The sequence below is a fragment of the Procambarus clarkii genome, chromosome 4, assembly GCF_040958095.1.
Source record: "Procambarus clarkii isolate CNS0578487 chromosome 4, FALCON_Pclarkii_2.0, whole genome shotgun sequence".
Classification (NCBI taxonomy): domain Eukaryota; kingdom Metazoa; phylum Arthropoda; class Malacostraca; order Decapoda; family Cambaridae; genus Procambarus; species Procambarus clarkii.
The window spans coordinates 45,725,190-45,747,721 of record NC_091153.1 but is presented as its reverse complement, the minus strand read 5'-3'; the positions used below and the strand labels follow the sequence as shown (position 1 = coordinate 45,747,721).

The window sequence follows — 22,532 nt, the reverse complement described above, 5'->3', positions numbered from 1 at the left end:
CACAAGGCTTACTGATAACCTGTCTCTATACTCTAGTCCTGGATGTGTAAACTTTTGAGTGTATATGGTCCAAGAAGCAGTATACACCTTTGGTATACACATTGTCTGTGAGCGAGAAGTGCTATACACTAGGTGTATATTTCCTTTGCTTTTGAATTGTCTTACATGGTCTCGTGTTCCATTTGTCATGTCATATTGATCATGTTCTTAATGACTGTCTGGTATACAATCATTTATAACACTACAACGATACTGAACAAATCCACAAGGGCCGTGACGAGGATTCGAACCTACGTCCGAGATCATGCCAGACGCTGCCTTAACCGACCGAGCCACGACATGGTCAAACATGTTACTACAACGATGGTATTTGATGGTACGTTAAGAGGTGGGTTACTTGTGGGAGGGAAGTGAAGAGGACTTGTGTTGTGTGAGAGAAAGTGAGAGGGACCACAGTGTGCCCTGAGTGTTGCTGTGGTGTGTGTACAGTGTGTCGTGGCCGCCACCCAACACTCACCACGGACCTTCACTACACCACAAACCACCACTAAAGTCTACCGTTGTAAGAGACCTGGGGCCAGATTCACGAAGCAGTTACGCAAGCACTTACGAACGTGTACATCTTTCCTCAATCTTTGACGGCTTTGGTTACATTTATTAAACAGTTTACAAGCATGAAAACTTGCCAATCAACTGTTGTTATTGTTATAAACAGCCTCCTGGTGCTTCGGAGCTCATTAACTGTTTAATAATTGGAAACAAAGCCGCCAAGGATTGAGAAAAGATGTACAGGTTCGTAAGTGCTTGCGTAACTGCTTCGTGAATCTGGCCCCAGGAGTCACTGCTGCTGCTGGTGGTGTCGGTAATTGAACAACGTCCAGGGGACCAGACCACACACTAGAAGGTGAAGGGACGACGACGCATCGACTTGACGACACAATCGGCTTGAGAATGGTCCAGGACGGACCGAAACGTCGTCGTCCCTTCACCTTCTAGTGTGTGGTCTGGTCAACATACTTCAGCCTCGTTATTGTGACTCATCGCCTGCACCGTCCAAGGGAGCCAGACTCTTCAGTTGATTGACAGTTGAGAGGCGGGACCAAAGAGTCAAAGCTCAACCCCCGCAAGCACAATTAGGTGAGTACTTGCCTGTGTTGAGCGCTGTTGTCTAGTCCTATGACATTAGTAAGGCGACGGAACGGGTTTGGCTTTCACAATATGGATCCATATCTTGAGGTTATCTTGAGATGATTTCGGGGCTTTAGAGTCCCCGCGGCCCGGTCCTCGACCATGCCTCTACCCCCAGGAAGCAGCCCGTGACAGCTGACTAACACCCAGGTACCTATTTTACTACTAGGTAACAGGGGCATAGGGTGAAAGAAACTCTGCCCATTGTTTCTCGCCGGCGCCTGGGATCGAACCCGAGACCACAGGATCACAAGTCCAGTGTGGTGTCCGCTCGGCCGACCGGCTCCCTATATATATATCTACAGTATGGATACAGTGCAAGGATTTCAGATATTTTATCCTATGTAATCAGTTAGTTTACATTTTCATGTAGCGTGAGTGTTGATTTATCTGTAAATGACTGGTTTTATTGACTGTGTAAGATATAGTGTTAAGTGTGTCCCAGTCTGTGTCCACACACTTTACTTTATCTGTACTTTTTCTTCAGTATAGTCTTGTATGAATCCCGGCAAACACACACCGAAACTACGACGTTGGTACAACGTTGGAACAAGTTTTAACACTTCTAACCAGTTATAACTTCTAACCAGTTATAACAACCAATATAACAAGTTGTAACAATGTTCTAATACGTCACAATCACGTTAAGCCAAGATGTAACAACTTTATTACAAGTTGTAACAAGCGGAAAATAGAAACAGTCTCGGTTTGTGTTTCCAGGGCTGTCTTGCTGTCATCCTCTGATACTGTCACCTCCTTCCCGAGGAGGAGAAGACTGACAGAGAGAACTGGGAGAGGAAGGAATAAGAGACAGGAGGAATTAGAAAGGGTAGAGAAGATGGCAGGTTAATATACACTGTTTTGTATCTCATTTTGATTGGCTTTGTAATATTCTGGCGTGTCTTGCCCCCAGTGGGAGTGTTGGGCGCTGTCCTGCCCTCTCTCTCTTGCCAGCTGGGATGGGAGGGGGGCAGGGTAAGGCCTGGGATGGGAGGGGGCAGGAGTGAAGGAATGGGTCAAGACTGTATGGACAGGATGGGTCAAGGCTGTATGGACAGGATGGGTCAAGACTGTATGGACAGGATGGGTCAAGGCTGTATGGACAGGATGGGTCAAGACTGTATGGACAGGATGGGTCAAGGCTGTATGGACAGGATGGGTCAAGGCTGTATGGACAGGATGGGTCAAGGCTGTATGGACAGGATGGGTCAAGGCTGTATGGACAGAATGAGTACCGCTACACGTGTATGGACAGAATGAGTACCACCACACGTGTATGGACAGAATGAGTACCGCTACACGTGTATGGACAGAATGAGCCAAGATAAAAGGGCTTGAACAGCCTCACCGGAAGTTCCTCAAGAGACAAGACTGCAGAACAATATAATTAAAACAGTGAAGGGAACGATACCGTGGCCAGATAGGGAAGTGTGAGGGAGGGGGGGGGGAGTTAAGACGTCTATAAATACTACAAGGAAGAGCTCTGAGGAATGAGGATGGTAAGGACGCTGTCAAGGAAGGTGTTACCCAAGCACCAGGAAGCTCTGAGTGAGGCGACACCCTCACTACGCTGACAGACAACGATGGTTTACCTTCATCTTATACACATGACGAGGGAGGAAGAGTGTGGTATAAATAGGCTTTACATAGTTTACTGTGAAGTGAATGAGACAGTTTACTGTGAATGAGAGATTGTGAATGAGACAGTTTACTGTGAATGACACACTGTGAATGAGACAGTTTACTGTGAAGGAGACAATGTACTGTTGCACAGTTCAGTGACATTAATGGTATTACACACAGAAATCACAATAGCGTGATGCATCAAATGAACAAATCCACAAGGGCCGTGACGAGGATTCGAACCTGAGTCTGAGAGCATCCCAGACGCTGCTTTAACCGACTGAGCTACGACATGGAATGTAACTCAGTCGATTAAGGCAGCGTCTGGGATGCTCTCGGACGTAGGTTCGAATCCTCGGCACGGCCCTTGTGGATTTGTTCATTAATGGTATTTTTATTACCATTAGTACAAAGATGAAAGAGGTTTGCTGAAGATTATTATAACATTTTAATAATGTCCAGAAGACCCTAAAATGATTAAAATTTCTCCTTGTGCTGGTCCATCCACTTGGAATTGTGCAGCAACAGCTTCGGGTTTTGCAGGTCCACGTTCGATGCCCGGTGGCTCAAGTGCTTGATAGACACAATGGACCTTTACTCTGTCCTCATATCCCAGCTCCTATCCTGTCATGTGCCGTCTAAGTGGTGTATAGTCATTCTGGCCGAGTGCTTTCTGGTGATTACCATCCTTGTGGGTTTGTGTTTGTTGAAGTCCAAGTTTGAGTGCAAGTTTGAGTGCAAGGTCCGCATGCACGGAATGTTTAGTAAGTCGAGTGGTTCACACTATACGTACATGTTTCTATCCATCTGTTCATTCATCTATCCATTCATCTCTCAACGTCCTCGTTCCCCTACTCTCTTCCTGCCCCTTCCATCCCTTCCCTCCTCCTCCCTCCCACAGGAACCTCCCTCCCGCTCCCTTCTTCCCCTATTCCCCCCCCCACGACTTAGACTCTCTCCCCTATCATAAAAGAAACAATGAAAATATCCCAAGAAAATCTTTTTTTTTTTTTTTTTATTAAGTTATGAGGTACATCTGCATTAGTGCAGCTACCCTAGACTATATGAAGTGGAGTACAGTGTGTCAAAAAAGCTAACTAGGTGATGCTATAAAATCCCCATCACACAGGATGGTTAGTCATACAGAGGCATGTGATAAGCGGTCTGCACTGGCAGACTCCGGATGCATTTTGAGGATATCAACAACACAAGATTGAATAAGGTAGCAGTGGTAATACAAGTCCCCATCTCGCAGGATGGTTAGTCATACAGAGCCATGTGTTTAATAGCCTGCACTGGCAAATTTTGGGTATACTGTGAGGATATCTTCAAGAATACGAGAGTGAATAAAGTAATTGCAAAGCTCCAGGTACCTCATGCCAACTGGTCTGAAAGGTCTAATAACTGGGCATTCAGTGATGTAGTGCGGGAGATCATGCCGTAGTTCCTGCTCACAGAGTTTGCAACTGGAGTGCTCAGGATTGGGAGACCCGTCACCTGCAGCCACCTGCCACAGGTAACGGTAACCCAACCTGATCCTTGCAACCACTGTGTCGCACAGTCTAGTGGACGTTTTGTGCTGTCCATAGATGTAGGTTTCAGATCTGAACAAATCATAGCTTTTTATACTAGTACTTTCAGGTCGTTGGGATTCAGTAAGTTCTTTCCTATCAGATCTGAATGTTTGGACCAATACAGTTTTGACAGCAGAGATGGGGATACCTAGATCTAATTCAACTTCAAACTTGTTACACGCTAATTTGGCTGCAATGTCTGTCTCATTATGATGGGTTATATTTATGTGTGAAGGTATCCATACAAAGGAGATTAGAGACCCTTTACTCTGTGCATCAATTAGGTCATTTATAATTGGGAGTATGAGGTTCTTGCTGTCGATCTTCCAAGAGAAGTTTTCAATTGCTTGAAGAGCAGACTTTGAATCGCAGAATATTATTCCTCCTCCAATATTTTTTAATGTGCTGGTTGCTAAATGTAATGCTGCTAGTTCTGCTTGTGTGGAGGTCAGCCAGTTGTTTAGCCTGACACTGACAGACTTTGTGCAAATATTATTTCTATAAAACCTACATGCCGCTGCAGTCCGTCCAGTAGAAGACTGGACTGAGCCGTCGGTGTAGACACAGTGCTCGTGAGATCTTAGACTCTCGATGGAGGAGGCAATTGTTTCAAGAGTGACAGCTTTGAGTAGAGCAAGATTCTCATTATCTTTCTTGGTGACAGGTGTGTATGATACTTGAATGGTGGGGTACAGATAAAGAGGAATATCAGAGACTGGTAGATTGCACTTAAAAGGAATGTTAAGTTTAATGAGATTGTAAGCATTGTTTCTCAGCCAATTATCATAAAAGGAGTGAGTTGGTATGTCGGCACCAGTCAAAAGGGTGTTAACAGCACTAAATAATTTGTCTCTGAGCAATGTAGGAAATGTAGGATCTCTCATGACTTTAAGACAGAAGGTAGTGTTAACTTGCATTATTCTCTCTAGTATGGTTGGAAACTTCAGTTCTTCCCTCATGTTGATGATTCTTGTGCATCTTGGGGCACCAAGAATTATCCTCATGGCCTCGTTCTGTATTACTTCAAGTTTGTCCAACACAGAGGAGGGGAAATTAATTAAGTGCAGAGCATTATAATCAACGAGAGATCTAACAAACATCATATAGAATAGTCTAGCATACTTAATATTGATACCAATATTCTTACCAGTAAGTGTTCTCAATGGTTTTAGTCTTTCTTTTAACCTACGGTGTAGATCATTTACAATGTCACTGTTAATACCAACTCCAAGGTATTTGTGCTGCCCACACGTTTCAATGTTCTGGCTGTTGACCTTGAAAGCTATAGGGACATGAGTTTTCTCTTTGGGATGGAGAACTCTGGATTTAGTTATAGAGATAACAAGACCACATTCAATGCTTTTAGCAGCGAATGAATCAAGTAGAGCTTGCAGTCTAGTTTGGGAATTTGCAACAATGCATATATCATCGGCATAACAAATGACGGCTTCGTCAGGTAGTGTGGGAATATCAATTGTTAATTTGTGCATCAGAACATTGAACAGTGTGGGACTTAGCACTCCACCCTGGGGTGTACCCAAGAAAATCATTTTCTTTGAGGAGGAGAAAGTCTTGGGTCGCTGCCACCAATATTTCACACTTGACCAAAATGGAATCTGTGAGAATCAAACGGGGTGTGAATAATTAATAATGATTCTTAGGCCTACCCTGACCACCCTATATCGCCTACCCAAGACCATTTTCCCTACACATTTGGGTAAGACCAATCCCAGGTGTCTGGTGTCTAACTTTGGGCAGACAGACAGACAGACGCATTCTGTTATAGTATTTAGTATACAATAATATGATTGTGCTTAGCTAAAAAATGTATATTATATTCCATTCTAAATTAATGATGGGATTTTCTTTGTGTCTCTCTCTCTCTCTCTCTCTCTCTCTCTCTCTCTCTCTCTCTCTCTCTCTCTCTCTCTCTCTCTCTCTCTCTCTCTCTCTCTCTCTCTCTCCCCCTCTCTCCTCCCCCCCTCCATGGGGGTGGGGCTGGGAACATCCGCCTGGCAGGCCAAAGGTCACTCATGAATGGATAAATCCTTTAAGGCGGGTCGCAGCATCGTCAAGACTTGTGAGTTATTGTAAGTTTTTTAGTACTGGTACTGCCACAAGTTGTGGTGAGACGGGTAGTGGTGGTGATGGTGTGGTGGTGTGGTGGTGATGGTGTTGTGGTGGTGTGGTGGTGGTGGTAGTGTGGTGTGGTGGTGGTGGTGGTGGTAGTGTGGTGGTGATGGTGTGGTGTGGTGGTGGTGTGGTGGTGGTGTGGTGGTGGTGGTGTGGTGGTGGTGTGGTGGTGGTGGTAGAGGATGAATAAACTATTTGTTAACACATTTAGGTACCTCTACATTAGTGCAGCTGCCCTAGACTATATGAAGGGGAGTACAGTGTGTCAAAAAGCTAGCTACGTGATGCTAAAAAATCCCCATCACACACGATGGTTCAACCCGTTCTCGCAAATTTAATAAGTCAATATTGACTTATTAAATATGTGCATAGGTGACATACTTAACATAATAGTTTCCCTTGAAAAGCTTCAACGAAAACACCGACCTTACCTAACCTACTTAGTATGTTAAGATAAGCATCTTATTGCTTCGTAATTACAATTATTACCTAACCTATACCTATAATAGGTTAAGTAACAATTGTAATTACGAAGCTATAAGATGCTTATTTTAACATACTAAGTAGGTTAGGTAAGGTTGGTGTTTTTTATGAAGCTTTTCAAGGGAAACTATTATGTTTAGTATGTCACCTATGCACGCAACTAATAAATCAATATTGACTTATTAAATTTGCGAGAACGGGTTGGGATGGTTAGTCCTACAGGGCCATATATTCAGTAGCCTGCACTGACAGGCTACTGAATATATGGCCCTGTATGACCAACATACATTGGGATACAGTATTTATATATACCGTATTTCAATGTATGTATATACATTGGGATACAGTACAATATATGGCCCTGTATTTTGGGGTACAGTATTTAAACTAATGACAAACTCTACGGCTTTGATGCAGAACATTTCATACCCATTAGGTGTAGGAGGTATTGGGACCGACCTCCCTTCAAGGTGGGCATGGCAGCTAGCCCCAGCCCCATTCTCTTACTCCCTTTACAATTAGCAGTATATCTGGAGAGTTTAGTGAGGCAAGCCTTAGCATCTGGTCTCCAAATTTGGACTGACTATGCCCAGCCCCGGCATGGGCTGGGGGCCTGGTGTAGGCTTGGACCCTGGCGTGGGCTGGGGGCCTGGCGTGGGCTGGGGGCCCTGGCATGGGCTGGGGGCCTGGTGTAGGCTTGGACCCTGGCGTGGGCTGGGGGCCTGGCGTGGGCTGGGGGCCCTAGCGTGGGCTGGGGGCCCTGGCGTGGGCTGGGGGTCCTGGCGTGGGCTGGGGGCCCTGGCGTGGGCTGGGGGCCCTGGCGTGGGCTGGGGGGCCTGGCGTGGGCTGGGGGCCCTGGCGTGGGCTGGGGGCCTGGCGTGGGCTGGGGGCCCTGGCGTGGGCTGGGGGCCCTGGCGTGGGCTGGGGGCCCTGGCGTGGGCTGGGGGCCTGGCGTGGGCTGGGGGCCCTGGCGTGGGCTGGGGGGCCTGGCGTGGGCTGGGGGCCCTGGCGTGGGCTGGGGGCCTGGCGTGGGCTGGGGGCCCTGGCGTGGGCTGGGGGCCCTGGCGTGGGCTGGGGGCCTGGCGTGGGCTGGGGGCCTGGTGTAGGCTTGGACCCTGGCGTGGGCTGGGGGCCTGGCGTGGGCTGGGGGCCCTGGCGTGGGCTGGGGGCCCTGGCGTGGGCTGGGGGCCCTGGCGTGGGCTGGGGGCCTGGCGTGGGCTGGGAGCCTGGCGTGAGCTGGGGGCCTGGCATGGGCTGGGGGCCTGGCGTGGGCTGGGGGCCTGCCAGCCGTCACCAGCGACAGGAACAAGTCAGCAACCAACAGCAAGAAGTCTTTATCAGAGGTTATGGGCGAGGCTGGAGACAGGTCAAGTCCCCGGCTCCCACCACACACACACCTGGTGGGAGAGGCAGCCACCACACACCTGGTGGGAGAGGCAGCCACCACACACCTGGTGGGAGAGGCAGCCACCACACACCTGGTGGATGGATCGCTTTGATCCGCTGGACGTTTAACGACCCGCTGCAGGAGACGCTGGTTTTGATAATTTTTAAGATGCTGATAATATCTCCCTGTACCAAAGCCCCCCGCCCCCCCCCCCCACGCCCGGCTTAGCAACCTGTGGGTATCGAACCCAGATTCCTGTTGAACCTGCCACACTCGCCAACCTTTCCTTAATTACTGGAAGCTCATCTTCCTGACCTTAGCTGTGTATGTGTGTGTGTGTGTGTGTGTGTGTGTGTGTGTGTGTGTGTGTGTGTGTGTGTGTGTGTGTGAGTGAGTGGGGGGGAAATATAAGAAACTTGGCCCCATCCTCGGCCCACACATTTATATATAAATCTATATAGTCAGTTGAGTTTGTGTTTTGTATTAATATATTCATATCAATTTCACCTGAGTATTTATTAATTTATTTGTTTATTTTTTCAGGTAAGTTGATACGAGTCGCCCCGGCCCTGAGAGTGGTAATGTTTAGGTGTTAATGTTTGTACTGTGTGTTGACCTGTCTCTACTGTGCTGTGAGTGGCGTCACTCACTGTACTGTGTGTTGACCTGTCTCTACTGTGCTGTGAGTGGCGTCACTCAGTGTCACGCTGCACCAGCCGTGTAGAGTGTGGGGGAGAGTGCAAGCCAATATAGGTGAAGGTTCAGTATGCACTCTCAGGCGAGTATTGGAGGAACATTCTTCACTCGTGGCTGTGGCCTTGTTAGTGGCTGTGTGTCCGCACCTTCACTTGATGCTGTGATTCACTACAATGGTATCTTGTTACACAAGATACCATTGACATACCATTGACATTAAGGCTGCGTCTGGGATGCTCTCGGACGTAGGTTCGAATCCTCGTCACGGCCCTTGTGGATTTATTCATGGTATTTTGTTATCAGCGGACACCACACACTCTAGCAATATCTGTCTGTGTTCCCTAAGTCGGCTGATACTGTTAGCACAATCTATTTTACATTTGCTCGTAGTGTCCATTTGATTCTTAAGGAATACAATCTAAGGTTTTGTGATATATAATATGTACGAATATATATAGTGCCAAAAATCCTGGTGGGGGTCTGAATGTGACCCTGACACGCGGTGCTCTCTTGAGTTATGGCGATCCCGACCCGCCTATGTTCATAGGGAGCCGGTCGGCCGAGCGGACAGCACACTGGACTTGTGATCCTGTGGTCCCAGGTTCGATCCTGGCCGCCGGCGAGAAACAATGGGCAGAGTTTCTTTCACCCTCTGCCCCTGTTACCTAGCAGTAAAATAGGTACCTGGGAGTTAGTCAGCTGTCACGGGTTGCTTCCTGGGGGTGGAGGCCTGGTCGAGAACCGGGCCGCGGGGACACTAAAGCCCCGAAATCATCTCAAGATAGCCTCAAGATAGATCCCGTACACCGGAACATTCCCTCTGCCAATTTGGGTGAGGCTGGCCGTAAGCGTCGGGCCTCCAACTTTGAAGAGACAGGCGTTCTCTTATATAAATATATCTACACTATAATGTAATATATGAGAAGATGGAGGCTATTACCAGCCTCAGCAAGCCTTGTGTGGCGAAGACGTGACCGGGAACTGGGTCAATGGTTCGACTCCTCTTGTTTCGTGACGCCATTGGAGAGAAGTGTTAATGGGCCTTTGTTTATGATCACCTTTGTCACTGTTGTCTGGCCTGCCAACGGTGATGTCACTGTTGTCTGGCCTGCCAACGGTGATGTCACTGTTGTCTGGCCTGCCAACGGTGATGTCACTGTTGTCTGGCCTGCCAACGGTGATGTCACTGTTGTCTGGCCTGCCGGCGGTGATGTCACTGTTGTCTGGCCTGCCAGCGGTGATGTCACTGTTGTCTGGCCTGCCAGCAGTGAGGTCACTGTTGTCTGGCCTGCCAGCAGTGAGGTCACTGTTGTCTGGCCTGCCAACGGTGAGGTCACTGTTGTCTGGCCTGCCAGCAGTGAGGTCACTGTTGTCTGGCCTGCCAACGGTGAGGTCACGGTTGTCTGGCCTGCCAGCAGTGAGGTCACTGTTGTCTGGCCTGCCAACGGTGAGGTCACTGTTGTCTGGTCTGCCAACGGTGATGTCACTGTTGTCTGGTCTGCCAACGGTGATGTCACTGTTGTCTGGTCTGCCAACGGTGATGTCACTGTTGTCTGGTCTGCCAACGGTGATGTCACTGTTGTCTGGCCTGCCAACGGTGATGTCACTGTTGTCTGGCCTGCCAACGGTGATGTCACTGTTGTCTGGCCTGCCAACGGTGATGTCACTGTTGTCTGGCCTGCCAACGGTGATGTCACTGTTGTCTGGCCTGCCAACGGTGAGGTCACTGTTGTCTGGCCTGCCAACGGTGATGTCACTGTTGTCTGGCCTACCAACGGTGATGTCACTGGTACCAGAGGACACAGGCGGAAGCTGGAAGCACAAATGAGCCTAAGGGTCGTAAGAAAGTAGTATTACACTGTACGGGTAGTTAACAAGGGGAATGGTCTTGAAGAAGTGGTTGAGGAAGCCACCTCCAGCCACAACTTTCAGGCCCGTTATGACCAGGAATTTGACAGTCAGAGTAGTTAGGGTGAAACGGAACTGATACAAGGCTGTTAGGAGGGGCATTAAGAACTAGACTTTACTCCTTCTTAGACACACACACACACACACACACACACACACACCAGTTGATTGACAGTTGAGAGGCGGGACCAAAGAGCCAAAGCTCAACCCCCGCAAGCACAAATAGGTGAGTACAAATAGGTGAGTACACACACTCTCACACACACACACACACACACACACACACACACACACACACACACACACACACACACACACACACACAAACATACAAACACACAAACACACAAACTATAAGATGGTTCTTTCGTGGTGTAGAAATTCCTGTGCTGTTCCTTAGGTGTGTTTCCGACACCGTAAGAGAGGAGTGTCCTTGAAGCAGTTATTGTGGCGGCCGGATGTCTCTAATAACCGGACCCGGTGTCATACTTACTGCGCGCGCGCGCGCCTGGACCGGGGGGGGGGCAGATATGGAATGGTATTGAAAATATTAAGTGATTGAAGTGAACATAAATAACAAAATAAAATCAGATTCCTTTTTCTATCCATCTGTTAATATTTTATTCGACGGTCCAAGTGGTTGGGCACCATTCCTTCCCCCCTTCCCCCCCGCCCCTCCCCCGTCCCATACATTATCCTTATCCTGACCCTTCCCAGTGTTATATAGTCGTAATGGCTTGGTGCTTTCCCCTGATAATTAACAAAAATCTCTCCTCTCTCTCTCTCTCTCTCTCTCTCTCTCTCTCTCTCTCTCTCTCTCTCTCTCTCTCTCTCTCTCTCTCTCTCTCTCTCTCTCTCTCTTCCCCCCCCCGTCATCATTATGGATCACCCCCCCCCACCGTCCAGGGACAGGCAGACAGCAGCCACGCCCCTGCTCAAGGTGCTCCCAAAACGTGTGAAGATTTACAGTCAGCACAAGCATGTGGTGCCTGGTGCCGTGCCCTCATGTGGTGCCTGGTGCCGTGCCCTCATGTGGTGCCTGGTGCCGTGCCCTCATGTGGTGCCTGGTGCCGTGCCCTCATGTGGTGCCTGGTGCCGTGCCCTCATGGCCATGTGGTGCCTGGTGCCGTGCCCTCATGGTAATGTGGTGCCTGGTGCCGTGCCCTCATGGCCATGTGGTGCCTGGTGCCGTGCCCTCATGGCCATGTGGTGCCTGGTGCCGTGCCCTCATGGCCATGTGGTGCCTGGTGCCGTGCCCTCATGGTAATGTGGTGCCTGGTGCCGTGCCCTCATGGTAATGTGGTGCCTGGTGCCGTGCCCTCATGGCCATGTGGTGCCTGGTGCCGTGCCCTCATGGCCATGTGGTGCCTGGTGCCGTGGCCTCATGTGGTGCCTGGTGCCGTGCCCTCATGGCCATGTGGTGCCTGGTGCCGTGCCCTCATGTGGTGCCTGGTGCCGTGCCCTCATGGCTGGCCTGATGGTTACCAATCAATACAGAGTACACCTCCTCCCCTCTGACAGTGAGGTGATGGTGACCTTGGTGGCCCTGGCTGACAGCCCTTCTCAGCCCAAGGTCAGGCTCGGTAAGCCCTCGTCACAAGCGCCACCTTTATATAGCTATCATTCCACCCGGCCATTAGTCAAGGAATTCAAAATATATAAATATTAAAGATGGCTTTTGTGTATTGAGTGAAGCTTCAGTATGATGAGTCGGTACCTTGAGTATGATGAGTAAGCACACTGTGAGTATGATGAGTAAGCACACTGAGTATGATGAGTAAGCACACTGAGTATGATGAGTAAACACACGCTGCAACCCATCCTCCGAATTGACAGTACGATTTAATACTAAGTGTAATAAGTACAATTTCTTACTGTCATAAAGTGCATAATTGCACTTATGGGGCTGTTACATTTACCCAACTCCCTCCCCCGATTTAATTCTCCCCGTTTTCTGTTAAGACACTCAAAATTTTAGGATGAAGTTTTCAATTTCAATTTGCTGTACAATAGTTTTAAATATCAGGAATTTCTTCGTCAGGTTTATTAAACAATATAGATTTTATACAAAATTTTAAAATATCCTGAGTTATTTTACAATTTATTGATATATTTTAGTTTTGTTTTATTAGTTTCATAAAACTGTAACATCAATACAGCTATTGGTTAAGTACTAATTGTAATTAAGAAGCAATAAAATTATTATCTTCAAAAACTTAGACGGTCAGGTTAGGTCGTGGTTTTCTATTCAGTTTTTCAGGTAAACTCAAATATTCACAATATATTTGACAGTACGATTTAATATTAAGTGAAAATAAGTACAATTCCTAACTGTTATGAATAGTACATAATTGCACTTATTTGTCTTCTTACACTTACCACCCCATTTTTGGAGGCCGGGCTGGAGACAGACACGACACATGAGAGACACTACGGGTGAGGTGTAGGGGGGGGGGGGGTGTGAGGCGGGAACTGTTGTCAAGGCTGTTAGACAGTAAACAAACCCGTAAACACCGATAATCTCCTCACATGTCAACACCATCCAGCTTCCTGCGGTAATATACGGCTCATACTCGTCTCTAAGTTAAATATATATGACAACACTTCTGCCTCCATCCCGGGTGTTGCTGGAGCCACCGTACGTCAGTTAAGACAAGTGACGTACGACAGCGGTACGTCACTTGTCATATTTCGGCATTATGAAGTGGAGAAGACATGGGATAGAATATGTGGAGGAGATATGTTGCTAGAAGTCTGGGTTATGACGCGGTGACAAGGTCCAGTACTGGTCTGAGGCAGCAGCATCTTGGAAATGTGGAATGGTAGTTAGTAACATCTGTTATTACGAGTAGTTCCTGAGACACGACCAGCGAGAAGATGTGTCCCTGGAACACCAGCAGGAACCTGTGCAGGATAACTACCATCTGGAGATCCCTGGAAAGTGGGTCATTCTCGGCAGCTCTTGCCAGAAACGTTTTGGCAAAGGCAGTAACCCGACCCTCACGACAGAAATAATTGGTACTGTGAGACCAGACTGTTACAGATAGAACTGTGACGACGGTGTAGAGGCGCCGCCTCTCCCTGTCCCCTTATACATCATTATACAGTCACCAAATACAGTGAGGATACAGCACTGTAAACTACGACATTCTTCGCTACCAATATTACCCAACTGCTCAGTACTGCGCGGGACCCTCGCCCAGAACCCGGCTGGTAATACTGGAGTCCAGCACCCAGCTTCCAGGAAGGTGCCTCGAATTATAGGCTCTCTCTCACTCTCTCTCTCTCTCTCTCTCTCTCTCTCTCTCTCTCTCTCTCTCTCTCTCTCTCTCTCTCTCTCTCTCTTTCTCTCTCTCTCTCTCTCTCTCTCTCTCACTCTCTCTCTCTCTCACTCTCTCACTCTCTCTCTCTCTCTCACTCTCTCTCTCTCTCTCTCTCTCTCTCTCTCTCTCTCTCTCTCTCTCTCTCTCTCTCTCTCTCTCTCTCTCTCTCTCTCTCTCTCTCTCTCTCTGTCTCTCTCTGTCTCTTCCTTCCTTCCTTCCTTCCTTCCTTCCTTCCTTCGTTCCTTCGTTCCTTCCTTCCTTCCTTCCTTCCCTCCCTCCCTGGTGTTAGTGTTAACAATGCATGGTTTGGTCGAAGAGCGGGCCTCGGGGAGGTTGAGCCCCGAAATCATCGCAAGGTAAGGTAAGGTTCTCTCCCCCCCCCGGCCCCCCTTCTTCTGAGTCCAGCACCCAGCTTCCAGGAAGGTGCCTCGAATTATAGGCTCTCTCTCACTCACTCTCTCTCTCTCTCTCTCTCTCTCTCTCTCTCTCTCTCTCTCTCTCTCTCTCTCTCTCTCTCTCTCTCTCTCTCTCTCTCTCTCTCTCTCTTTCTCTCTCTCTCTCTCTCTTTCTCTCTCTCTCTCTCTCTCTCTCTCTCTCTCTCTCTCTCACTCTCTCTCTCTCTCACTCTCTCACTCTCTCTCTCTCACTCTCTCTCTCTCTCTCTCTCTCTCTCTCTCTCTCTCTCTCTCTCTCTCTCTCTCTCTCTCTCTCTCTCTCTCTCTCTGTCTCTGTCTCTGTCTCTTCCTTCCTTCCTTCCTTCCTTCCTTCCTTCCTTCGTTCCTTCGTTCCTTCCTTCCTTCCTTCCTTCCCTCCCTCCCTGGTGTTAGTGTTAACAATGCATGGTTTGGTCGAAGAGCGGGCCTCGGGGAGGTTGAGCCCCGAAATCATCGCAAGGTAAGGTAAGGTTCTCTCCCCCCCCCGGCCCCCCTTCACTGACGTCACAAATTCAGCGAAGCCCCGGATGAGTGTCAGTGTGCGAGGTGTGAGTTACGTCAACACTCACTTTTACGAATCAACACAAGGGGGGGGGGGTGCTGGGGTCAGTTCCCACCCAGTCCTCTTGTGTTGTTATGGACCCCACACACACACACACAGTCAGAGTGGTTGACAAATGTAATGCATTAGGCAGTGATGTGGTGGAGGCTGACTCCATACACAGTTTCAAGTGTAGATATGATAGAGCCCAATAGGCTCAGGAACCTGTACACCTGTTGATTGACGGTTGAAAGGCGGGACCAAAGAGCCAAAGCTCAACCCCCGCAAACACAACTAGGTGAATACACACACACACACACACACACACACACACACACACACACACACACACACACACACACACACACACACACACACACACACACACACATAAAAAGAATAACGTCTGCGGCATATGCGAGGCTGGCTAACATCAGAGCAGCGTTCAGGAACCTGTGTAAGGAATCATTCAGAATCTTGTACACCACATATGTAAGACCAATCCTGGAGTATGCGGCCCCAGCATGGAGCCCGTACCTTGTCAAGCACAAGACGAAGCTGGAAAAAGTTCAAAGGTATGCCACTAGACTAATCCCAGGACTAAGAGGCATGAGTTACGAGGAAAGGCTGCGGGAAATGCACCTTACGACACTGGAAGACAGAAGAGTAAGGGGAGACATGATCACAACCTACAAAATCCTCAGAGGAATCGACCGGGTAAACAAGGATAAACTATTCAACACTGGTGGGACGCGAACAAGGGGACACAGGTGGAAACTGAGTACTCACATGAGCCACAGAGACGTTAGAAGGAACTTTTTCAGTGTCAGAGTAGTTAACGGATGGAATGCATTAGGCAGTGATGTGGTGGAGGCTGACTCCATACACAGTTTTAAATGTAGATATGATAGAGCCCAGTAGGCTCAGGAATCTGTACACCAGTTGATTGACAGTTGAGAGGCGGGACCAAAGAGCCAAAGCTCAACCCCCGCAAGCACAAATAGGTGAGTACACACACACACACACACACACACATTGAATTATGTGCCTTTATTTACTATTGACACACAAAGCATATGTATGGATGGAGCCTATCCAGTTTACACATTTATATTTTGAAAATATTTATACATATTCCTAATATTGAAAAATAAAAATAAAAATTTCAAATACAATCCTAACAAAGACAGTGAACAATATTTAAAAAAATTAGTTTTAAAGTAATGAGAAGGATGTGTTTGTGTGTTGGTAAGAAGTTGTCCCCATTGGGAAGAGGCCAGTGGTGCTGGCTCATCTGGTGCTGTGATGAGGGGGTCTGTCTTTAACTATGACTTAAGTTACTGCGGACAGTCTTGACTCACACAAATTACTAGTTGTAAAAGGTAATAGTGTCAAGATGGCGTCTTTACTTAAGGTTAAAGAAGAACTTCCACCTAATACAAAATGATGACAAATTACACAGTCATTCCTTAGTGTAAATGAACTACTAAGATGCAACAGTTCTGTAATCATCACATGGCTTCTTGAGGTTATCTTGAGATGATTTCGGGGCTTTAGTGTCCCCGCGGCCCGGTCCTCGACCAGGCCTCCACCCCCAGGAAGCAGCCAGTGACAGCTGACTAACACCCAGGTACCTATTTTACTGCTAGGTAACAGGGGCGTAGGGTGAAAGAAACTCTGCCCATTGTTTCTCGCCGGCGTCTGGGATTGAACCCAGGACCACAGGATCACAAGTCCAGCGTGCTGTCCGCTCGGCAACCATTTGTCTTGTCAATTGTGATGATGAGTGATGAGTAGGAATGAGATTGTCGCTCTCACTTGCTTATTTTTTATGGATTTTTCGAGATTTCATTTATTTAGCGACGCACTAATGGAGTGTGAGCCGCGGTTGGGAGCCGCCAGCGTTACACACCGTCGGGTTAGTAAGGCGGGGTCGAGGCTCACCTGTACACCCTCCAGGCACAGGTAGACGCGCACATATGACAAAGAGTGCTGGGAAGACGGGACACCACGAGCGTAGCTCTCATCCTGTAACTAAACTTAGGTAATTACGTGGGCGCGCGTACTGGTGTGGGGACGTCTCTCCCCTGGTGGGGGACGTCTCCCCGGTGTTCTGGGTAAGATACACCCACAATTCCATTCTGTGAAGCATCACTCCCAATGACGCACAAGGGACTCGAACCTGCGGTAAGCCATGAAAGCGTGTCCGGAGCGCCCTGCCCCTCGCTTCCTGGGACGGGGGCGCGGCGGTGGTGGTGCTCTCCAGGGACGCTGCTGCGCCTGCTACACCACCACAGTCACCACACACCACACACCTCTCTCCTGGTGCTCCAGGCGGGGTCCTGGTGCTCCGTCTCTCTCCTGGTGCTCCAGGCGGGGTCCTGGTGCTCCGTCTCTCTCTCCTGCCCCGCTCGCTCACCAACCTGTCCTCTTAAAAATAACGTCGCTTTTGGCCGTTTACCCGTATGGCCGAATTTGGACGTAATTTGAACATGAAAAAAAATGAAAATAAATTTGGGATTTTGTTTTTCAACAACAGTAAGTTAAGGGTCCTCTGATAGGTTAGGTGGGCAGGAAATTCTCATAAAGTTTCAAAACGTTATGAAAAACGATAATGGAAAGTTGCCTCTTCTAAGCTGGCCGAGTAAACCGGACGACTCAAACAGAAAACGGAACAGTGCGTCACTTTTGTGAGTCGATTTCATTTCAAATTACGTCCAAATTTGGCCATAGCGCCGCGCATACCCGCCAAAAGTGACGTTATTTTTAAGAGGACGGGTTGCACTCACACTTCAAATTTCCGATGTGAAGATGCTCAGTTCAGTGGCTTAGAGAGTTCTCCTCTCCCTCTGACTCCTTGAGAAGCTCTCTCACGCCCACACGGGCGGAGGGTGGGTGTGTGGAGGGCGGTGTGGGTGTGTGGAGTGGGTGTAGGTGTGGGTGGGTGGAGTGGGTGTGGGTGTGTTGAGGCCGGTGTGGGTGTATGTGGAGTGGGTGTGGGTGGGTGGAGGGCGGTGACCCAGAGTGGTGAGGAAGGCGCTAACAGCCAGTGACGTCACGGCGCACCCACCGCTCGTTACCTCCATGAACAGGTTTACCTCTTTGTTGACTCCCTTCACCAGGGGTATACCTCTAGTGACCACCAGGGTATACCTCTAGTGACCACCAGGGGTATACGTCTACAGTGACCACCAGGGGTATACCTCTACAGTGACCACCAGGGGTATACCTCTAGTGACCACCAGGGGTATACCTCTAGTGACCACCAGGGGTATACGTCTACAGTGACCACCAGGGGTATACCTCTACAGTGACCACCAGGGGTATACCTCTGCAGTGACCACTAGGGGTATACCTCTGCAGTGACCACCAGGGGTATACCTCTGCAGTGACCACCAGGGGTATACCTCTGCAGTGACCACCAGGGGTATACCTCTGCAGTGACCACCAGGGGTATACCTCTGCAGTGACCACCAGGGGTATACCTCTGCAGTGACCACCAGGGGTATACCTCTGCAGTGACCACCAGGGGTATACCTCTGCAGTGACCACCAGGGGTATACCTCTGCAGTGACCACCAGGGGTATACCTCTGCAGTGACCACCAGGGGTATACCTCTACAGTGACCACCAGGGGTATACCTGTACAGTGACCACCAGGGGTATACCTCTACAGTGACCACCAGGGGTATACCTGTACAGTGACCACCAGGGGTATACCTCTACAGTGACCACCAGGGGTATACCTCTACAGTGACCACCAGGGGTATACCTCTACAGTGTGCTCTGGGAACAGGCCGCCCCTTGCCCGGGGCGCGCCGCGGGCAAGGGGCGGCCTGCCGGGGCAAGGGGCGGCCTGCTGGGGCAAGGGGGCGGCCTGCTGGGGCAAGGGGCGGCCTGCCGGGGCAGGGGGCGGCCTGCCGGGGCAGATATTGACACTAACACAGCAGACTTTGAAGTATTTATTAACAAGACGCCAATGTACTCAGTCCCGGATCCTGACTCCTGGAAGTCTATGTTTATATACAAATGTAAAGTGTGAGCGCTCAGTGTAGTGTGGGGGGGGGGGCTTGACACATGTGAGGTGCTAGACACACACACACCAGCAGATACACACATGTGAGGTGCTACACACACACACACCAGCAGATACACACATGTGAGGTGCCAGACACACACACCAGCAGATATACACATGTGAGGTGCTAGACACACACACACCAGCAGATATACACATGTGAGGTGCCAGACACACACACCAGCAGATATACACATGTGAGGTGCTAGACACACACACACCAGCAGATATACACATGTGAGGTGCCAGACACACACACCAGCAGATATACACATGTGAGGTGCTAGACACACACACCAGCAGATATACACATGTGAGGTGCTAGACACACACACACCAGCAGATATACACATGTGAGGTGCCAGACACACACACCAGCAGATATACACATGTGAGGTGCCAGACACACACACCAGCAGATATACACATGTGAGGTGCTAGACACACACCAGCAGATATACACATGTGAGGTGCTAGACACACACACCAGCAGATATACACATGTGAGGTGCTAGACACACACACACCAGCAGATACACACATGTGAGGTGCTAGACACACACACCAGCAGATATACACATGTGAGGTGCTAGACACACACACACCAGCAGATACACACATGTGAGGTGCTAGACACACACCAGCAGATATACACATGTGAGGTGCTAGACACACACACACCAGCAGATATACACATGTGAGGTGCTAGACACACACACCAGCAGATATACACATGTGAGGTGCTAGACACACATCAGCAGATATACACATGTGAGGTGCCAGACACACACACACCAGCAGATACACACATGTGAGGTGCTAGACACACACCAGCAGATACACACATGTGAGGTGCTAGACACACACCAGCAGATACACACATGTGAGGTGCTAGACACACACCAGCAGATATACACATGTGAGGTGCTAGACACACACCAGCAGATACACACATGTGAGGTGCTAGACACACACACCAGCAGATATACACATGTGAGGTGCTAGACACACACACCAGCAGATACACACATGTGAGGTGCTAGACACACACACCAGCAGATACACACATGTGAGGTGCTAGACACACACACACCAGCAGATACACACATGTGAGGTGCTAGACACACACCAGCAGATATACACATGTGAGGTGCTAGACACACACCAGCAGATACACACATGTGAGGTGCTAGACACACACTAGCAGATACACACATGTGAGGTGCTAGACACACACACACCAGCAGATACAGACATGTGAGGTGCTAGACACACACCAGCAGATACACACATGTGAGGTGCTAGACACACACACACCAGCAGATACACACATGTGAGGTGCTAGACACACACCAGCAGATATACACATGTGAGGTGCTAGACACACACCAGCAGATACACACATGTGAGGTGCTAGACACACACCAGCAGATACACACATGTGAGGTGCTAGACACACACCAGCAGATACACACATGTGAGGTGCTAGACACACCAGCAGATACACACATGTGAGGTGCTAGACACACACCAGCAGATACACACATGTGAGGTGCTAGACACACACACCAGCAGATACAGCTCCTCTCCAAAGAGTTGGTTAAATATCCAACAAATTAAATATAGACCGCTTGCACTAACAACAAATATTATTGACCGCTTGCACTAACAACAAATATTATTGACCGCTTGCACTAACAACAAATATTATTGACCGCTTGCACTAACAACATATTAAACAAAAATTCCAATTTCTCAGCGACGGTCTCGCTTCATGCAGGTCGACGTTCAATCCCCGACGGTCCACAAGTGGTTGGGCACCATTCCTTACCCCCTGTCCCATCTCAAATCCTTATCCTGACCCCTTCCCAGTGCTATATAGTTATAATGGCCTGGCGCTTTCCCCCTGATAATTCTCTCCCTCAACCACTGTCAACATGACAGAAACAACAAAACAAAATGCAGATATTTGCTTCACGAACCTTGCAAAGGTGTTAGATAAATGTGGCTATAGAGTCAATAACCATAAGGTGGGATCCAAAGGAATAACTGGTAGAGAAGGGCAGTGGGTATTCATTTTCCTGTCAAACAGCATTCCAAGAATAACAGTCAAACAGAATAACGTCCGAGCACATTGGAAAGCTCCGTACCGCACGACAGAGTCCTGTCACCATTGGTACTTCAAATTCTCATTGCAAATATAGACAAAATTAAGTCACAGCTTCATATGATTGATGTTGACCAGACCACACACTAGAAAATGAAGGGACGACGACGTTTCGGTCCGTCCTGGACCATTCTCAAGTCGATTGTGACTTGAGATTGGGTCGACAATCGACTTGAGAATAGTCCAGGACGGATCGAAACGTCGTCGTCCCTTCACCTTCTAATGTGTGGTGTGGTCAACACACTTCAGCGACGCTATTGTGACTCCTCGCCTGCCCTCCATATCATTCTTTGCCGGCTATACACATCATAGTGAAGAATAATAACATGTGTGGACGACACATTGCATGGATGCACCTCCAGAGATGATCTCTGAATTGCAATGTTTGTTTTTGCTCGAAAACCTAAGAAATAAAATATATCGCGTATACCTGGTATATATATATGATTATACTCTGTCGACCCCGGTTGCCATTCCCGTCTTTCAGCTTTCTTGGAATTTTTAATTTTTTTCTTGTATTCTGCTTAAGCCATAATGACTGTGCTTGTTGCAGGAGAGATCTTGGAATTTAGTGAGACAATTTTGTCCTCGTGTCTATATTCCCAGGTTCATATCTCCCTACCATCCCCTTCCCTCTTCTCTCTCCTCTTCTCTTCTCTTCTCTTCTCTTCTCTTCTCTTCTCTTCTCTTCTCTTCTCTTCTCTTCTCTTCTCTTCTCCCTGTAAGCCTACACCTTTATACAAGCTCAGGGAGACTTATATAATGTTTAAAGTAGTTCAGCGACACAGATGTATTCAATACATAAAGCTTTAGCACAATTTAATACAAGAAATACGATGCATTTTTTTTTCTAAAAAAAAAAAAAAAAAAAAAAAAAACCTAAGGCATTTGAAGTTAAGTTGTACTGTATCCGGCCCATACTGTTGTATCCGGCCAATACTGTTGTATCCGGCCAATACTGTTGTGTCCGGCCAATACTGTTGTATCCGGCCAATACT

General features: G+C 48.5%; 3 protein-coding genes across 4 annotated transcripts in view; 1 reads left to right on the top strand and 2 right to left on the bottom strand.

Annotated features, from left to right (window-relative positions):
• The window catches only part of sona (sol narae), a 213,665-nt gene that overhangs the window by 111,132 nt on the left and 80,001 nt on the right, over window positions 1-22,532 (top strand). The gene's annotated exons all lie outside the window — the stretch shown is intronic.
• LOC123749122 (proline-rich protein HaeIII subfamily 1-like) lies at window positions 7,743-8,252 on the bottom strand. Its single transcript, XM_045731239.2, has one exon. The coding sequence runs from the start codon at window positions 8,250-8,252 to the stop codon at window positions 7,743-7,745; it is 510 nt and encodes a 169-aa protein (XP_045587195.2).
• Window positions 10,030-13,916, bottom strand: LOC138371444 (germ cell nuclear acidic protein-like). Its single transcript, XM_069336308.1, has 2 exons — window positions 13,839-13,916; window positions 10,030-10,896 (listed from the first exon to the last, which is right to left on the bottom strand). Exons 1-2 carry the CDS (start codon window positions 13,914-13,916, stop codon window positions 10,030-10,032), a joined length of 945 nt encoding a protein of 314 aa, XP_069192409.1.